The sequence below is a fragment of the Amblyraja radiata genome, chromosome 28 (assembly GCF_010909765.2).
Source record: "Amblyraja radiata isolate CabotCenter1 chromosome 28, sAmbRad1.1.pri, whole genome shotgun sequence".
Classification (NCBI taxonomy): Eukaryota; Metazoa; Chordata; class Chondrichthyes; order Rajiformes; family Rajidae; genus Amblyraja; species Amblyraja radiata.
The window spans coordinates 950,280-971,102 of NC_045983.1; the positions used below are offsets into that span (position 1 = coordinate 950,280).

Consider the following 20,823-nt stretch of genomic DNA (forward strand, 5'->3'; position numbering starts at 1 on the left):
TCGAGGATCTTTGCTTTGGATCAAAGATTATAGAGGAGCTCTATAATCTTTGCTTTGGATTTCAGCGGGTGGCATACCGGAAGTCGCGTGTCGCATTAAGAAATGGCGGCCGTGACGTTCCGTCACGTACTACACGTCAGTCCATTGGATTTCGGAGGAGTGGTCTATCTTGCTCCTCTATGATCTTTGGTCTACCCGGAAATCCAATCCAAAACTATTTGCGAGCGCCACGTAAGGGGTAAGGCAGCCTTTCATTTTCCTGTCTGTTTTTCCTCCGCTTGTCCCTCCTCCCGCTCTCTGGCCCGTCCGCGGCAAAGATCTTATAGCAGAGCATATGGATCTTTGGTCCGCGGGTGAGTGAGTGTCCGGTCGTTCAGTGAGGGTGGGTGGAAACAGGACTGTTGCAGCCCACCTTTACCATGACCGACCACTTCAATGTTCAGCTCCGTACAGGTGTCCCTCCGATCCCAAACACACATACACACTTCTGTTGAGTCCACAGATCCTATAGCAGAGCAAGATGGCGTAGTACGGTCATGGGCAGATACATGGGTGATTATAGGACCCATTTTAGCGACCAGCCTCCGCCATCTTGCTTCCGGCCAAAGATCGGATCTTTGCTTCCGCCTCAGCTCCCGTATCTTCGCTTTGGTCTTTGACTTGGGCGGGGAGAGGGGGTGCGCGGCCCGGGGCAGCGGGGAGAAGGGGTGCGCGGCCCGGGTTGAGGGGGGTGTGCGGCCCGGGGCAGCGGGGGGTGTGCGGCTCGGGGCAGCGGGGAGAAGGGGTGCGCGGCCCGGGGCAGCGGGGGGTGTGCGGCCCGGGGCAGCGGGGAGAAGGGGTGCGCGGCCCGGGTTGAGGGGGGTGTGCGGCCCGGGTTGAGGGGGGGTGTGCGGCCCGGGTTGAGGGGGGTGTGCGGCTCGGGGCAGCGGGGAGAGGGATATAGGAGGGGGGGGAGACATTGTAGGAGGGGGAGTTGGGGGGTGGGATAGGGCCTAGTGTTTGTGAAGTTGCGGGGAGGTTTACAATGTTTATTATTTAATGTCCCTTGTCTAGTCTGAAATAAAGTTCATCATTGGATATAAAAATCAGAAGAAATATAATTGTGTGTGTTATATGATTATATACATATATATCACATTCATGTATGTGTGTTCTTTCCAGCACAATCTAGTCAGTTGTATGCTCATGGAATAAAACCATCCTTAAGTTATACATCTTTTGTAAATCTTGCTCAAAACAAAGTTACTTTTGTGAAATTCTTCAATTGGGTAACCCCACAGGCAGATCTCATTCCACTCTCTGGCTATTGGGAAGACCAGACACCTTTTTATTTGTGGAGAAACAACTCCATAGAAAATAGAAAATAAGCACAAAAACATAAAGTAACATTCCAGGGCGAGAGCAACTGTAATCTTCATATTGCTATTATTTTCCCAAATACTGCAGATGTGAACAGTGTGATTTCATTAATGTGATTAGATGAATGAATTACAGAGTGCATGTGTAATACAAAATCAACTCAAGCATTTAAAAAGAAATGATTTTAAAAACATTTAAAAAAGAAAATTACCAGAGGCAAAATTTATAAACATTTTATTCTTTAACAAGAATTAACAGAATTATGAATCTAACCCTATATCACACACAAAAGCTCTTCCCCCGCAACGTTGATTACCCTGCGAGTCGGGTCGGGTAGGTTCCGGTTAATACAAAATCAACTCAAACACAGCCTATGAACCATTTAAAAAGAAATGATTTAAAAAACATTAAAAAAGACAATTACCAGAGTCAAATTTTATTCTTGACAAGGATTAACAGAAGTGTGAACTAACAGAATTACACCAAAGATCTTATAGCTCTGCTATAAGATCTTTGGATTACACTGCGAGTCGGGTCGGGTACGTTCCGGTTACTAAAATGGGCGGGGAAAAATGCCCAGGATCCCCTTCGTAGCGTACTACACGTCAGCCCATTGCATTTCGCAGGAGTAGACCATCTTGCTCCGCTATAGGATCTTTGGTTGAGTCTGTGGTCAACTCAGTGGTACCCGCAACCTGGGATTTCAACCCATGCGGGCTCACCGGAATTTTCCACTTACACCGCCACACCCAGCTGACCAGATACTTCACTTTCCGGAACACGTGCGGAGACCAACATCTTCAGCTCACTGCGGGTTGAACACGGTCATATCCTGCTTTGCCACACACCCACAAAAGAGCCCGTAGTTACTCTGGGTAGAATCAAGCACAATGCCTCGCGAGAACGGTGGTCCCCGATTAACTACAACAGTTAATGCTCATAAGTTCGAGGAGCCATTCGGCCCATCACGTCTACTCTGACATTTAATCATGACTCAATCTTTCCCTCGCGACCGTATTCTCCCGCCTGTCTATTACGTAACCCCCGACGAGGCTGCAGGGTAACTTGGATAGGTTGGGGGAGTGGGCAGATGCATAGCAGATACAGTATCATGTGGATAGATGTGAGGTTATCCACTTGGTGGCAAGAACAGGAAGGCAGATTATTATCTGAATGGTGTCAGTTTAGGGAAAGGGTAGGTTATACGAGATTTGGGTGTCCTTCTACATCAGTCACTGAAAGTAAGCAGGTACAGCAGGCAGTGAATAAAGTTAATGGCCTTCATTGCAAGAGGATTTGAGTTTGGGAGCAAGGAGATCCCACTGCAGTCGTACAGGGCCCTGGTGAGGCCACACCTGGAGTATTGTGTGCGATTTGGTCTCCTAATTTGAGGAAGGGCATTGTTGTCATTGAGGGAGTGCAGCATAGGTTCACCCATTCAATTCCCGGAATGGTGGGATTGAAATACGAGGAAAGAATGGGTCGACTGGCCTTATATTCACTGGAATTTAGAAGGATGAGGGGTTATCTTATAGAAACATGTAACATTCTTAAGGGAATGGACAGGCTAGATGCAGGAAAAATGTGTCTTATGCTGTGGGAATCCAGAACCAAGGGTCACAGTTTAAGGATAAGGGGTAGGCCATTTAGGACTGAGATGAGGAAAAACCTTTTCACCCAGAAAGTTGTGAATCTGTGGAATTCTCTGCCACAGTGGCGGCTGATTCTGCGGATGTTTTCAAGAGAGAGTTAGATTTAGTTCTTAGGGCTAACGGAATCAAGGGTTATGAGGGAAAAGCAGGAAGGGGAAACTGATTTTTGGATGATCAGCCACGATCATATTGAATGGCAGTGCTGGCTCGAAGGGCCGAATGGCCTTTTCCTGCACCTATTTTCCATGTTTCTACTCGCAGTAACAGTGGGCAGGAATCCCGCCGAGACTTTGCCATGAATGCAGTAGAGAATCTATAAAATGGATGTTTAAATCCAGATTGTACATTCTCTATAGCAGAAAGGGCTAAACAGAATTTTAAGCTAATGTTGTTCAAAGTTTTCTGACAGTGGGTTGCAGAACCAGTTTGAATTGATTTCCAGAGCGTGACCAACTACTTCCTGTTCTTAGTTATGTGAGGTAGGCAGTAAATGCTGGAGTAACTCAGTGGCGGCATCACTGGAGAGAAGGAATGGGTGAAGTTTCGGGTCGAGACCCTTCTTCAGACTGCGTATGTGTGTTTTGACATCCATTGTGTGGACAGGCTGCTGCTTGCACGCAGTGTTCTGAGCCTCACACTACAGCAACCAGCACCTCTCATATCAATCCTTGTGTCGGTAGGAACTGCAGATGCTGGTTTAAACCGAAGATGGACACAAAAAGCTGGAGTAACTCAGCGGCTCAGACAGCATCTCTGGAGAGATGGAATGGGTGAAGTTTCGGGTCGAGACTGAAGAAGGGCCTCGACTCGAAACGTCACCCATTCCTTCTCACCAGAGATGCTACTTGTCCCGCTGAGTTACGCCAGCTCTTTGTGTCTATCTTCAATCCTCACTTGATCGGCTGGATTGAAGCAAGAATAAATTCCACAGAGACAGCAGATCCTTTTGGTTTTCAAAGGAGGCTATCGCAGGTGATATTTATTTCTGGTCTTTGTTTACAATCCGCCTTTAAATGGTGGAAGGACATTTAGATCAGCACCTCAGGAAACCTTGACTTTGGTTTAATCCTGTGCTTGCAGTGGTGATATCTGTACTCCTGCTGTTGTCTGTTACAGAGGTTGAGTTTTCCACACCTGTGATAGAAATTAAATACAGTTCCACTGTCAAGAGTGTTTTATTGTCATATATCCCAGATACAACCATGAAATTCAAACTTGCAACATCGCAACAGAATATGTAAAACATAGTCTATATATATGTATGTATATATGATCATATTGAATGGCATGTATATATGTATATCTGTTTATATATATATGTGTATATATATATGTGTGTATGTGTATACATACAGATACACATACATATACATATAAATACACACACACACACACACAATGTTTTATATATTCTGTTGCTATGTTGCAAGTTTGAATTTATGTATGTATATATACTTGCAACATCGAAACTGAATATGTAAAACATAGTGCACTGTTATATATATGTGTGTGTATGTATGTGTGTGTATGTATGTGTGTGTCTGTATATATGTATGTATATGTGTATGTATATATATATGCATATGTGTGTATATATGTGTGTATATATGTGTATATACTGTTTTACATATTCTGTTTCGGTGTTGCAAGTATATATACATACATGGGTACAAATGCACGCACGCATCAACGGGGCAGTAAGAGTATGAATTCTAGACTTTGCAGGAAGTGGGAACACTGTAAAGTGTTTCGGGAATCAAGAACAAATTGTAATTTTGTACCCCATCAGTTAGTAATGTTCTGTCAAAGTGGATGTAAATATCATCTAATTGTTGCGCATCAGATGTCACCGGTCAACACAGTTATTCTGCCTCTTCTTCACTGTAGCTTCCTTTGACATCCCAACAGCCAGATCCCTCTAACATTATGAAAAGGTACATGTGAAAAGTTTTCTGCTGCGTGCTGTCCAGTCAGCAAAAAAACGATATATGATCATTATCAACCCATCCACAGTGCACCAATGCAGGGTAAAGGGTCCAACGTTTAGTGCAAGATAAAGTCCAGTAAAGTACGGTTAAATATAGTTCGAAGGTCTTCAATGAGGTAGATGGAAGATCAGTACCACTCTTTAATTGGTGGTAGGATGGTTCAGTTGCCTGATAACAGCATAAAGAGACTGTCATTGAGCCTGAAAGTGTGCGTTTCCAATCTTCTGTACTTCTTCCCAGATGGGCAAGGGGAGAAGAGGAAGTGACCAGGATGAGACTGGTCCTTGATTATGCTGGAGGCAGTGTTAAGTGAGATGGAGTCAATAGAAGGGAGGTTGGTCTGTGTGGTGGTCTGGGCTGTGATGGTCTGGGCTTCACACCTCCCTGAAATGTCTTGGATGGAGCTGTTCCCATGCTGCGATGCTTCCCGATAAAATGCTTTCTGAGGCACATCTGTAGATGTTAGTGAGGTTTGTTCAGCACATGTCAAACCTCCCATGACTTCTAAGGATCTAGAGACCTTTCTTCGCCATTGCATGGACTGCGGGGATGGGACACTTTTATGACCTGAGAGGACGAGCCCCAGGTCGGATAGGAAAGTGTGTGATCTGGAGATAATGGCCCTGGAGAAGGGGGAAGAGTGTGATCCGGGTAAGATAGATGGATGGAACAGAGTGTGACCCGGTGAAGATAGGATCTGGGGATCGGACAGTGTGTGACCTGGGAACGTGGATTGTGGGTGAAAAGACATAGAAACATAGAAAATAGGTGCAGGATGAGACCATTCGGCCCTTCGAACCAGCACTGCCATTCATTGTGATCATGGCTGATCGTCCCCTATCAATAACCCGTGCCTGCCTTCTCCCCATATCCCTTGACTCCACTAGCCCCTAGAGCTCTATCTAACTCTCTCTTAAATCCATCCAGTGATTTGGCCTCCACTGCCCTCTGTGGCAGGGAATTCCATAAATTCGCATCTCTCTGGGTGAAAAAGTTTTTTCTCACCTCAGTCTTAAATGATCTCCCCTTTATTCTAAGTCTGTGGCTCCTGGTTCTGGACTCGTCCAACATTGGGAACATTTTACCTGCATCTAGCTTGTCCAGTCCTTTAATAATTTATATGTTTCTATAAGATAACCCCTCATCCTTCTGAACTCCAGTGAATACAAGCCTAGTCTTTTCAATCTTTCCTCGTATGACAGTCCTGCCATCCCAGGGATCAATCTCGTGAACCTACGCTGCACTGCCTCAATCACAAGGATGTCCTTCCTCAAATTAGGAGACCAAAACTGTACACAATATTCCAGATGTGGTCTCACCAGAACCCTATACAACTGCAGAAGAACCTGTGTACTTCTAGGACCATGCTTGACCTAAAATGGCCCCAAGGGTCAGAGGCATGTGTGACCCGGGGACGATGGTACTTGACGATATGAGGTTGTTAGTTCCCTAAGTAGAATTGAGTTTACTTGTGGCTTCTCTCTAACTGTTGTAGTTGGTGTGTTCGCTACAGATTTGCCTTCAAATTCAATTGGACTTTCTTTGGCTCCTCCTGAGGAGACAGTCCATCGTCAGAGATCTATGACAAACACAATAATTCTCACATCGACCAATTCAGCGACTCCTCACACCTTGTGTCTTGCATGGACGGCTTCATTAATGGTAAATGACCCTGCCTGTGGATAGGGCATCACCTGAAATGGAGCGAAATATCCAGGGGTATGAAAGGTGGTCCGAGTGAGGCTGAGGGACAATCGACAACAAATGCTCCCCCTTTCACCTCCACTGGCAGTATGTAGCCACACACAAACGGGAAATCCAGCACCTAATTTCTGCTGAGGTGGCTTGTACCTATTGCAGATACTGCAGAGATTAATATTCCATTATCCTGTATCTCCTCCAACCTCATCTACTGCATCCGCTGCTCTAGATGTCAGCTGATTTACATCGGGGAGACTAAGCGGAGGTTGGCGATCGTTTCGCCGAACACCTCCGCTCAGTCCGCAATAACCTACCTGAACTACCGGTGGCTCAGCACTTCAACTCCCCCTCCCATTCCCAATCCCAATCCGACCTCTCTGTCCTGGGTCTCTCCTCCATTGCCAGAGTGAGCAACACCGGAAATTGGAGGAACAGCACCTCATATTCCGCCTGGGTTGCTTGCGTCCGGATGGCATGAACGTTGAATTCTCCCAGTTTTGCTAGCCCTTGCTGTCTCCTCCCCTTCCTTAACCCTCGAGCTGTCTCCTCCCATCCCCCCGCCCTCGGGCTCCTCATCCTCCCTTTTTCCTTCCTTCTCCCCCCCCACCCCCCATCAGTCTGAAGAAGGGTTTCGGCCCGAAACGTCGCCTATTTCCTTCGCTCCATAGATGCTGCTGCACCCGCTGAGTTTCTCCAGCTTTTTTTGTGTACCTTTAATATTCCATTAATCTGAAACTCACTGTGAATTTATGGATCTGAAGGGGGAACGTTGGAATTTGAGTCAAAAATTCAACAACAGCTGAAAGTTCAGGGTACATTTTTGGTTTAATGATACTCAGACATTGTGCTTGCGTTTGTTATTTCTTTTTTCAGTTATTTTTGGTGAGCCACTACCTCCGATATCAGAGTAACAGCGAACTTGGGCTGTAAGGAGTGTTTCATACTTTTATCGCTATCTAGTCACTGGTTCTCAGCGGACAGTGATTGACCACAGCAGCACGACCAAAGATACAAACAACTACAAGTTTGAAGGAATCAGAATGGACACAGGTAAGCCCAAAACGATCTTTAAAGTTATTTGTCTGTCCACTTGTCCTGCTGGTTCAAATCTCGCCAAACGAACAACAGTTCTAAGGACGGAGCACTGACCCAGTCGCGTAGTAGACGTAGAGAGATGTCATCTATTTGGGATGTTAGCCTCACCTGTGAAGAGGCCCTGAGTGCTGGAAGTGTCCAACAGTTGCAGTGTAGGGTTCTGACACCAGGATCTGCATGCTGAGGGACTGACTCAGCCATGTGTTCTTCTGAGAATCGGGAACAGGGACTCCACGGACAGCGCGGGGTGCTTAGTAATATATAGAATATTATAGTACAGGAACAGGACCTTCAGGCCATAATGTCTATGTTGGATTTAATGGTGTTAAACCTCTCCCTCATACCTGTCCATTCCCTGCATATCCACATGCCAACCTGGAAACCTCTTCAATGCCACTGCGGTATTTGTGTCCACCACCACCACTGGTAGCGCATTCCCTGCACCCGCCGCTTCTATCAAGTCTACCCTGAACCTGCAGAGCTCCATACAAGACCATCCAAGATTGTCCAGCCTCCCCTGTTAGCTAATACCCCCTAATCCAGGCATCATTCGTGTAAATCTCTTCTGCATCCTCTCCGAAGCTGCACATGCTTACTGCAAAAGGGCAACGAGAACTGCATGCAATATTCCAAACTGTCAGCCAAGGGAATACGAAGAGTCTATTTTAGCCTTGGGCAGACCTGGATGTGGAAGATGCCTCCCAACAAACAGTGGAAAAATCAGCTGTTTTGTTTGATAAATAAAGCACAGCACTAGAAGATAGGAACATTTCCAGAAGCACAGATTATTGGTATTAACCCACATCTAACAATGGCCTGTTTCCTTTATCATTGTAACTTTTTTTGCATATCTTTCATTCATTTGTTCCATATCACCGTCTATGTTCCTCGTTTCCCTTTCACCTGACTCTCCGTGTGAATAAAGGTCTCTACCCAAAACCTATTCCTTCTCTCTAGAGATGCCGCCTGACCCCCTGAGTTACACCAGCTTTTTATGTCTATATTGGTACATTAAATTGGAAGGCCAAGATAAATTTAATTCTGGATTTTTTTTGTTACTACGGAGATAACAGGACTTCCCTTGAATCTATTTCCCCATGCCCAGTTAGAGTAATCGATTCCTAGAGTGATACACTAATGGCTGTGTGTGCAGAGGACCAATGGTGAGTGTGGGTTTCTCTGAAGGTATTGACCATCCCCGCCTGTGTTTACAGATCTGAACTCTGTTAACTCTGCCTTCTTGTCACATTGTGATGATCACAAGCTGTTCCAGTTGACGAGATTCTACCGGAACCGACTGGAGCAGGCGATTGAAGAGGGAGTGGATGGACTCGGCTTCATGTTAATGGGCGCGGATCACTTCAGTGGACCAGAGTACCATGTAAGTGGATGGGACGCAGATTGAATGTATAACCTGTTTCATCACTGACTGTTGGAACAGATGCAAAGGAACCGATGGGCTATGAAAAGGCAAAGGTGTGTGTGGACCAAAGGCTTGGGAGTGGATGTGGAGAGGATGTGTCCCCAGTGCGAGAGACTAGGACTAGAGGTCATAGCCTCAGAATTAAAGGACATTCCTTTAGGAAGTGATGAGGAGGAATTTCTCTAGTCAGAGTGGTGAATCTGTGGAATTCTTTGCCACAGAAGGCTGTGGAGGCCGTCAATGTCTATTTTTGAGGCAGAGTTTGATAGAATCTTGATTAGTACGAGTGTCGGGGGTTATGGGGACAAGGCAGAAGAAAGGGGTTTGGAGGGAGAGATACATTCTCCTCCTATAACTTGTGAACGTAAACACCTGACTGTCTTGTTTTGGGGATATTTCATCATCTCTCATGTTTGAGTTGGCTTCTTATACTGACCACCGTTTCGTAGCTTTGTAGTTGCTGCAGTGTGCACAAGATTAGCTGTGCAACTTGAAGAATTAGCAACAATAAAGACATTGAAAGCAGCCGCCAAATTAATCAATGACTGGTGTTCAAGAACCTAGTGGCTGATCCCCGACCTGGGTGAGAAGAAGAATACAAATCGTACATAATCGTAACTTTCCCCATTTGCCAGTTGACTGCAAACCCATTTCCCTGTGTTATTACGAATTTACCTCTATCTCCCTCCTGTGTGAACAAGTTTTGAACTCAATGCCTGCTCCGTGCTGCTGTTTCTGCACCGGCCCCTCATTGAGGTTTAGTTTAGACACACAGTGTGGGGCCCACCGAGACCACACCTACCAGCAATCCCCAGACAGTAATGCATTCATACACACTAGGGACAATTGACATTGATATCAAGCCAATTAACCAACAAACCTGTAGGTCTTTGGCATGTAGGAGGAAACGAAAGTACTCGGAGAAAGATCATGTGGTTACAGGGAGAACGTACCAACTCCGTACAGACAGCACATATAGGCTGGATTGAACCTGGGACTCTGGTGCTGTCAAGCAGCAACTCTACCATGCCTCCTTCATTACATTAGCAGACTAGAGGTTCTTGCATTTCTTCAGCATCCTGGAGTAGATCAACACTGATCCTCCAGTAGTCAGACCTGTTGCTGGGTCAGTAATGCCTAATGACAGTACCTGATCCCAGTGCCACTGACTGTCCTATCCCGGAACGACCCTTTCCTCCAGACTGCTGCTTGCTTCCCTCCACACCTTATCATATGCCTTAACCTTAAGGCTACGCCTTAACATATTGGAAACTTGCCAATTTTACCTCACTGTACAAGAAGGGAGCACCGCAGAAGAGGACATTACTTTAGGAAGGAGATGAGGAGGAATTTCTTGTTTCAGAGGGTGGTGAATCTGTGGAATTCCTTGCCACAGAAGGCTGTGGAGGCCAAGTAAATGGATGTTTTTAAGGCAGAGATAGATAGATTCTTGATTAGTATGGGTGTCAGGTGTTTATGGGGAGAAGGCAGGGTAATGGGATTAGGAGGAGGGATAGAGTTGCCATGATTAAATGGCGGAGTAGACTTGATGGGCCAAATGGTCTGATTCTGCTACCATTTTGACTTTATGCACCATTATTCATGACAGAGTGTGATTGGCCTCGCGGAGAAGGGAAACCGAGCGGCTGGTTCCAAACTCCTACTGGATCTGGTAATGGAGAAGGGCTCTGGGGCTCAAAGGGTGATGTGGGAATCCCTTGTGAAAACATGTCACACGTTACCGAAGGTGAACAGAATATTGAAAGACATACAGGAACGTGGTACGATGAACAGCATATTTTACGTTACATTTCAGCTATACTGACTGCTAATGTGAGAATGTTACACATAAATGTGTTCATGCAAGCTACTCTGTTTGAACAGGTGCTGGTCATTTCGCCTACATGGACACAGAACGGTGTTTATCTCAAGTGCCCACTCACCTGAAAGGTAAACATAGAAACATAGAAAATAGGTGCAGGAGTAGGCCATTTGGCCCTTCGAGCCTGCACCGCCATTCAATATGATCATGGCTGATCATCCAACTCAGTATCCTGTACCTGCCCTCTTAAATATAGCCAATGAATTGGCCTCAACCACCTTCTGTGACAGAGAATTCCAGAGATTCACCACTCTCTGTGCGAAAAATAATTTTCTCATCTCGGTGCTAAAAGATTTCCCCCTTATCCTTAAACTGTGACCCCTTGTTCTGGACTTCCCCAACATCGGGAACAATCTTCCTGCACCTAGCCTGTCCAACCCCGTAAGCAATGGAATGGAAATCGCAAAGCCTTCCACTAGTCTCACCTGCCCGCGTTTGGCACATATCCCTCTAAACCTGTCTATCTATGTACTTGTCTAACTGCTTCTTAGTGGGGTTGTTCCTGCTTCAACTACCTCCTCTGGAGGCTTGTTCCATACACCCACCACTCTTTGTATGAAAAAGATACTGCTCAGCTTCCTATTAAATCTTTCCCCTTCACCGTAAACCGATGTCATCTGGTCCTCGATTCACCTACTGTGGGCTAGTGACTCTGTGCATCTACCCGATCTATTCCTCTCATGATTTTATACACATATATAAGATCACTCCTCATCGACCTGCGTTCCAAGGAATAGAGTTCCAGCCTACTCAACCTCTCTCTGTAGCTCAGACCCTCTAGTACTGGCAACATCCTCATAAATCTTATCTGTACCCTTTCCATCTTGACAACATCTTTCCTATAACATGGTGCCCAGAACTAAACACAATTTTCTGAATGCGGTCTTACTAAAGTCTTATACAACTGCAACATGAGCTCCCAACTTCTATACTCTGACCAATAGCTAATGTACAAATTCCCGTTTGACCACCCTATCTGCCTGCGAGTCCACCTTCAAGGAACCTTGCACTTGCACTCCTAGATCCCTCGGCTCTACGACACCCCAAAGCCCGACAATTCACTGTATAAGTCCCGCCCATGTTCGACTTTCCAAAATGCAACACATCACATTTCACTGTTTCCATCAACCATTCCTCAGCCGATCTGGCCATTTGATCAATATCCTGCTGTAATTTATCACATGAGCTGCCTTCTTGAATCACTTCTGTGTCTCGTATGATGTTGAGCTTAACAATTGGAGAGTGCTCCATCACATTCCTGACTTGGTCCTTGCAAATGTTGGGGAGGATTTACAGAGAAAGTCTCTACAGGATCCTTAGCATTGGTCCTGCACTTGTAGCCCCATCCTGTGGATTCTTCAAGGGTCCAGCAACGGACCACATAAACTGTTCCATGCTGTTTAGCCATCAGTAATTTTCTACATTACGTATCACCAGCAGAGAATCCAGCAAATTGCCAAACCCTCAACAACTGAAGTCTGACAATTCTAATTGGAGCCGCCAATTCCAGCCAGGAAGTCTCGCACTGTGGGGTCTGACACCGGAACCCTCATTCGGTGGGATATTTCAGTACAGCAATGGTTAATCGCCACAGTTCGCTTACGAGGTCTGATACGTCCCATAAATTCTGCTCTTGTTGGTTGAAGGTTGACCTTGGTTTCCAGGCATGCGCTGAGGGGGATGTGAATGTAGCTAGTGGCGACAGCCAGAAACTATTTCCCATGGTAGAAAGGTCCAACACTAGAGGGCATAGCTAAAAGGTTAGTGGGAGTTTAATGCAGATTAGTTTAATTTAGAGATATAGCGCAGAAACTGGCCCTTTTGCCCACTGAGTCCGCACCGACCAGCGATTCCTGCACATTAACACTATCCTGTAAGGCAGCAATTTTACCACTGCGCCATGTGCTGCCACCATGCCGAGATGTGTGGCAGTATATTTTCACAGCTCGTAGCGGGGGCATAGAACGCCTAGCCAGGTTTGGTGGTGGAGGCAAATACGATAGTGACTTTTAAGTGGCATTTAAATCGCCACATAGAAGTGGATGGAAAATAAGGATATTAATCCTGTACAGGCACATGAGTTTAAATTGGTATAATTTCCGGTAGAAATGGCACGGGCCGAATGGCCCCGTGCTGTGCTCTACTATTCTGTGTTCTATGTTACATAGGTATATTTGATTTCATATATCTTATTCTTGATATGTGGTTAGATGTTTTAGTAAAGTTAGAATTATTTATTATGACTTTATTTTGCCTTTAATAATTCAACAGTTTTCTTGCGACTCTGATTATATCTGCCTAACCCACAGTAATGCAAGAGATAGACTGTAAATTGATTTAAATCGGTCGTGAACACTCAGTGTGAACACAGGCGGTTTATATCAGCTATCCTGTCGAACCCAGCTGCTCCGTCGTCATGTTCGTAGTTATCTCTGGGCAAGACAAGAACTAGAGAGGGCAGAGAGGGTTAACGACTTTCAGCCAAAAACATGCCCACTGAAAGTTATTTAGCATGTTTTTCAGTCATTGCTCATTTTCATGCACATTACATTTCACGTCTGTGATTCAATCTAAGATTGTTAAGGGCTTGGACACTAGAGGCAGGAAACATGTTCCCGATGTTGGGGGAGTCCAGAACCAGGGGCCACAATGTAAGAATAAGGAGTAAGCCATTTAGAACGGAGACGAGGAAAAACTTTTTCTCACAGAGAGTGGTGAGTCTGTGGAATTCTCTGCCTCAGAGGGCAGTGGAGACCAGTTCTCTGGATGCTTTCAAGAGAGAGCTAGACAGGACTCTTAAAAATAGCGGAGTCAGGGGATATGGGGAGAAGGCAGGTACGGGGTACTGATTGGGGATGATCAGCCATGATCACATTGAATGGTGGTGCTGGCTCGAAGGGCCAAATGGCCTACTCCGGCACCTATTGTCTATTGTTAATCTTTAGAATTAACATTGTCTCAACCATTGCCTGTATTTCCAAAATAAAGATCTTCAAAAGAAACACAAAGAGACTCTGCGGACACAGACTGAAACATTGAGCATGAACACGATCCTGATCAAGGAAAAGGTGAAGGATTTCCAGTTGGTTGACGGATACGCTGCGCTCACGGTCATCTCTACCGTTCGAGATCGGAGCCTGGTGGAACATGAGTTGCTGGCAAGAGGCCGGGACCATGAGAAGTGCAGAGTGAAATGCCTCCAGAGAGAGTTGGAAAAAATCCGGATTGATCAATTGTTTCAGAGCTGCTTTTTCCATAACGTGACTTATTGGGAGAAAATCATGCGTTTCTTCAGATACGAATCTAGAAGCTTGGTGTCAGCGACCAGAGAGAACTTTGGGAGTTTTACAGTAGTGGCCGGAGTTCCGGGGATTGGAAAAACAACAATGGTGCAAAAGATCGTTTATGATTGGGCCACGGGGAAAATTTACCAACACTTCCATTTTGTCTTCAGTTTCAGATTCCGGGATTTAAACACCATTAACTGTCAAATAACCCTGAAGGAATTGATTCTGGATCAGTACCCTTACTTTGGGAATATTCTGGGAGAGATCTGGAAGAACCCAGAGGGACTGCTGTTTATATTTGATGGTTTGGATGAATTCAAGGACATGATAGATTTTGATGAGAGTCAGAGACACACAGAACCTCAGCATAAGTGCCCAGATCCCGAGTTCCGGTGTAAAGTGCCTGATATTGTGTACAGTTTAATCCAGCAAATACTGCTCCCAGGGTGTTCAGTGCTAGTGACCACCCGTCCCAATGCACTACATTTATTGGAAAAGGCAAAGGTTAGTATGTGTGCTGAAATCCTGGGATTTGTTGGTGAGCAACGGAAGGAATATTTCACCAGGCATTTTGGAGATCAGACAGTGGCAGGAGCAGTTTTCAAACATGTGGAAGAGAACGCGATCCTGTACACAATGAGCTACAACCCCTCCTACTGCTCGATCCTTGTCCAGACACTAGGTCCGTTCTTTACAAAAGGACATATGGACCCTAACCGAGTTCCCAAGACCATCACCCAATTATATTCCTACTATATTTACAACATCCTGCAAAACCACGGCCGTAAGACCGAGAGCCCTCGTGAGGTGTTACTGAGGCTTGGTAAGATGGCCTTTACAGGTGTATCAGAGAAGAAAATTGTGTTTACAGATGGAGATTTGGACAAGTACAATCTGCAGCCTTCCCCGTTCCTGTCTGGCTTCCTGATAGAATTATTGGACAGAGATGATTCTGTTCAGAACGTGGTGTACACATTCCCTCACCTCACCATTCAAGAGTTTGTAGCTGCACTCGCGCAATTCCTGACTCCATATTCTGAGGATCTTCGGAGACTCCTCACCGAATCCCACAGCACGACAGACGGGCGATTTGAGATATTCCTCCGGTTTGTGGCTGGTCTCTCCTCGTCTTTGTCAGCTCGAGGCCTGGCGGAGTTTCTGGGTCCATTTCCTCATGAAACTACCTGCCAGGTGATTGATTGGGTGAAGGAGGAGGTTAAACGCCAGGCTGGAAATACAGAGTGTGAAGCTGGTAAAAGGAGCCTCCTGAACACAATGCACTACCTGTTTGAGTCTCATAATAGTGGACTGGCTCAGAACGCACTGGGATCTGTGAAAACACTTTCATTCAGTGGATTGCGACTGACACCGATTGACTGTGCAGTCTTGTCTCATGTCATTGGCTGTTGCAATACAATAAAACACCTCGATTTGGAGAGCTGCCACATTCAATGTGAAGGACTCCAGCGGCTGGGACCCAGGCTGCATAAGTGTCAACACTTGGGGTAACTAAATATTTTGATTGTCTACTTGTTACTAGATAGGGTTGGGGATCAAACTGGTGACATTGATATTCAAGCTAACTATTTTTATGTCTAAAGTAGGTTTTTAAATTTAATGATAGTGCTTAGAAACACTAATAACATCAACCGCCTCCCAGAGAGATAGGCCACTTGTGGGGAACAGAGGGATTTGGGAGTAGTTATACATAGTTCTCTGAGAGATGAAGATTGGGTGGTGAAAACGGCGTTTGGCAAGTTGCCAGTCGTCAGTCAGGGGAATGAGTATACAGGTTTCGATGTTACCTTGGAGTTATACAAGACTTTGGTGAGGCAGAACTTGAAGTATTACATTCTGTTCTGGTGGGCCTGCTATCAAATCCATGGACTTTATTCCATGGAGCGCAGGTGGCTGAGGACTGGTGTATAAAACCATGAGGGGAATGGAAGGGCTAAATACACACTTTTGTCCCCAGGGTAAGGGAATCAAGAGGTTTAAGTTGAGAAGGGAATGATTTGACATAAATCTCTGGGATATATTTACATTCACAACGTGGTTAACAAATGAAACAAACTGCCTCCCGGAATTTCCAAAAGATCCTCAAACGAATGAATTTTAAAACAAATTATTTTTAACCAGATCAATAGGTCAATATTAATTTATTTCATAATTCATCCATTTCATTGATATTCAGCAATTAAGACAACAATATCACAGCAAAAATCAAACAATTGTTGCATATATGATTTAAACCCCAGGAGGAAAGTGGGAAATGAGACTGCACAGAGAAACATTCATAAATCAATGATTTATGAAAAAACTTTAACATAAATGGATTTGGACTCAAAAGACTTTATGCTGTCAGTTGTGAAATCTGGTTACTAAATGCTTAAATGCATTGATATGTTTAATGAGTAATTTGAATGAGAGAAATTATATCACATCAGTCATCTGGTTCAACTTGTTCCTCAATGTTGTCTGGTTTGGTTTAGATTGGGAAATAATGACCTGGGAGATTCGACCATGAAGCTGGTGTCTGACGCTCTGAGGAATCCGAACTGTAAAATCCAGAGACTGGGGTAAGTCACAGAATTTGTGATGTATACGACTATTGAGGTTGTGGTGTTTAATAGCCTGATGGCTGTAGGGAAGAAACTGTTCCTGGATCTGGACGTTACAGTTCTCAGGCTCCTGTACCTTCTTCCCGATTGCCACGGTGAGATGAATGTGTGGTGTGGGTCATTGATGATGTTGGCTGCCCTTTTGAGGCAGCGACTACGATAAAGTCCTTCGATGATGGGGAAGTCGGAGATGGCCTGGGCAGAGTTTACAAATTTTTGCAATCTTTTCCGCTCCTGGAAGAAATAAAGCATTTATTCCTTCCAAACACAGTCGGACGTAATAAAGCATTTATTCCTTCCAAACACATTCGGACCTAATAAAGCAATTATTCCTTCCAAACACAGTCGGACCTAATAAAGCATTGTAGTTTCAAGCACAGGCAGGACAGCAGGCTAAACAACTAATGGCATTGTCAATTCATTTCATTTAATTTCCACTTAAGCATTGCACTTTCCAAGCACAAGCAGGGCAGCAGGGAAAATAAGTCATTACTAGAGCTAGGATTTTGCCATAAATGCCATAAGTGCTTCATGCCTTTTTTGATGATTTCACCAGGATAATGCCTTTTTCACGATCGAGTGCCTAAATGTTTTTGCCGTTTTGCTCAAAGGTCGTGCTATTTTCTCTAATTGTACCGTGATTTCATGGATCTTGGAAACTTTATTGTCTGAACAGTCTGAACGAAATTTTGTTGCCTCGCAGTCACACATATAATAAAGTAACAAAACACACAATAAACACAAAATTAACATCCACCACAGTGAGTTCACCAGACACCTCCTCACTGTGATGGAAGGCAAAAATCTTAAGTCTTTGTCTCTTCCCTCCTTGTTCTCCCTCTGCGCTGAGGCGATCCAGGCCTCCGATGTTGTGACCCCACCGGGTGATGGTGCTTTAGTCCCGCGGCTCAACCGTGCTTCGCGAACGGGCCAGTTCAATCTCCGCGGCCCAGGGTGGTCGAAGCTCCCGCCCTCCTGTCCAGCGGAAGAAGCTGTTGCCGCGGGAGCTCCAGAAAAACAGGTCACCAACTTGTGACCTGCAAGCTCCCGACGATGTCGTCTACTGGGCCCGCGGCCGAACATCCAAAGTCGGGTCGCTGCCACCGTCAATTTCAATGACGTTTTGTACGTTAACACATTAACGTGTTAACATAGTATAACTTGCAAGAAAATTTCCACCACCAGGGGCGCCACCATCGGTCATTCATTCGTTCATGCCGCTGCCCGCTGGTTCAGCCTTCTCCAAGATCTATTTAAGAATGAACTGCAGATGCTGGAAAAATTGTAGGTACACAAAAATGCTGGAGAAACTCAGCAGGTGAGGCAGCATCTATGGAGAGAAGGAATAGGCGACGTGTCTGGTCGAGACCCTTCTTCAGACTGATGTGGGGGGGGGGAGTTGGGAAAAAGAAAGGAAGAGGCAGAGACAGTAGGACTAGAAGGAGAGCTGGATAGGATGAGGGGGAGGAGGGAGAAATCAAGGGCTATCAAACATTAGAGAAGTCAATGTTGATATCGCTGGGGTGTAGACTACACAAGTGAAATACCCAAGCTTGTCTTCTCACTACATTTACTGCTGGCTCCAGTCGCAAATCGGAGTTTTCGAGTGGTCTGTGCAAGGCATTCATTGATGCTGGAATTCCATTTGGAAATTGGAAAACAAATCTCTGAGTTTTTTTAGAGAAATACACAGAGGAACATATACCAAGCGAGTCATAATTATGGAAAAATTATGTTGACATCAACTTCAACATTGTTGTGCAGAAAATTAGAGTTGAAGTTGCACGCAACATAATATGGATCTCAATAGACGAAACAATCGATGTTGTGAGGAGATATGTTGCCAATGTGGTCATCGGTACACTGGAGGCAGGTCAACCATCAAAGGAGTATTTGTTGACATTGGAAGTATTGGAGAAGTCAAACAGCTCAACTATTACTCAGTTGTTTACATCTTCACTTGCTGATCTTTGGCCAGAAGATATAAAACACGAGAATGTTCTTCTGTTTGTGACTGATGCAGCTTCGAACATGAAAAAAGCTGATCGTGCTCTTAAAGTTTGATTCCCCCAAAATGTTGCATTTGGCATGCTTAGCTCAAGGACTTCATAGAATTGTCAAGCACATACACGGTTGTTTCCAAATGTCGATTGCCTAGTTTCCAATGTCAAGAAAATCTTCCTCAAAGCATGTTCAAGGAAATGGCACCCGAGATTCCGCTACCTCCTCAGCCCGTTTTGACTAGGTGGGGTACATGGCTCTCTGCTGTACTCTACTATGCTGCAAATTTTGAAAACATAAAATAATTTGTCAACTGTTTTGAAGAAGAATCTGCTGCTGTCAGGATCGTCAGTGAAATCATGCAGAAAAAGTTCCTCCACCGCGATCTTGTGTTTATTGCTTCTAATTTTGCAAACTTCCCACAAGCTATCACTTCCCTTGAGAAATGTGGCAAAACATTAGTGAATAACTTGCAGGTTTTCAACAAAGTAACTGACGATATGGTATAATTCCTGACGATGGAGGTAAAGATATACAAGGAAAATGTGAGAGAGTGATTTTAGCTAACAAAGATCTCGAAGAAATACAAAACATAGCTAAAGTTCTCAAAGGTAGTTGTAATGCACAAGATATTGTCATGAATATGAGTCTGTAGCTTGTTTTGGGTATGCACCAGTGACCTCAGCTGAGGTAGAATTAAGTTTTTCACAACTGAAGCATATTCTGTCTGAGAGGTGGCAAAATGTAACTCCATTGAATTTGAAAAAATTGCTTGTAATTATGTGCAACCAGGCAACTTTGGTCATTTAATGTAGAATACCTGTATATTATCATTTTTAACCATATTTTCGGGGTGGAAATACATCTTTTTATGCTTTTTTTGTCAATAAGTGCCTTTTTCATGCCTTTTTTGCAATTTTATTATGCCTTTTTGCCTGCCTATTTCAGAGTTTTTTTAGCGCCTAAACATCCTGGCTCTAGTCATTACATTGTCATTAAGGGCTAACAAATCATTTAATGCAAGTGCATTGCAGACTCACAGTTCAGTTGATGCACAGCTTAGAATGACAGTCATGGCCTCTCCCTCACGATCTTGCAGAGTGACTGACTCGCGTCCAGGCATCTGGGGTTTTATAGTCCTGCCCCCTCCCCCCGGAAGGGGCATTGCCTTCATCGTGGTGATTGACAGGCGAAAGGACCAATCAGCTGATCTCAAGGTTTTTTAAACACTCATAATGTTTTTAGTTTTTATCGATGGGAAAAATCCTCAGGGCTGGCTCAGCGGAGGAGGACTGTGAGTAAGATGGTCAAAAATCACAGTGCTACAGCGTAGCATTTTTTCTAAGAGCAATATACAGCGTAGACTGGAAGTGGTCAAGATGAGACTTTTAATTATATAGATGCTCTCTACTGTGCATCTGTAGAAGTTCAAGAGAATCCTATTTGACATACTGAATCTCCGTAATCTTCTCAGGAAGTAGAGGTGCTGATGTGCTTTCTTTATGATTGCACCAGTATGCTGGGTCCAGGAAAGGTTGTCGGAAATATGCACGCCCAGGAATTTGAAGTTTTTGACTCTCTCCACCATTGTCCCATTGATGTAAACAGGATTGTGAGTCCTCAACCTTCCTCTTCCAAGTTCTTTGGTTTTACTGATATTGATAGCCAGGTTGTTGTGCTGGCACCTTATGGTTAGTTGGTCGATCTCAGTTCAGTGGGTCAGACAGCATATCTGGGGAAAAGGAATAAGTGACGTTTCGGGTTATGACCCCCTGATAACATGTTTATTGTAATAAGCGCGTTTGGTTTTCTTA

The 20,823-nt window shown here is 44.7% G+C and overlaps 1 protein-coding gene across 2 annotated transcripts in view; it reads left to right on the forward strand.

Moving 5' to 3' along the window:
* Positions 1 to 201: 201 nt before the first annotated feature.
* LOC116988707 (NACHT, LRR and PYD domains-containing protein 3-like) overlaps positions 202 to 20,823 on the forward strand; it is a 34,434-nt gene continuing 13,812 nt past the window's right edge. For both annotated transcript variants that reach the window (XR_004416045.1, XM_033045547.1), the window contains exons 1-7: positions 202 to 238; positions 7,574 to 7,750; positions 9,010 to 9,176; positions 10,828 to 10,999; positions 11,103 to 11,168; positions 14,089 to 15,892; positions 16,880 to 16,966. Coding sequence is in view for 1 of the 2 variants with exons in the window: in XM_033045547.1 (XP_032901438.1) it covers positions 7,741 to 7,750; positions 9,010 to 9,176; positions 10,828 to 10,999; positions 11,103 to 11,168; positions 14,089 to 15,892; positions 16,880 to 16,966 (2,306 nt within the window). In the remaining variant the exon portion in view is untranslated. The remainder of the gene's footprint in view (positions 239 to 7,573; positions 7,751 to 9,009; positions 9,177 to 10,827; positions 11,000 to 11,102; positions 11,169 to 14,088; positions 15,893 to 16,879; positions 16,967 to 20,823) is intronic.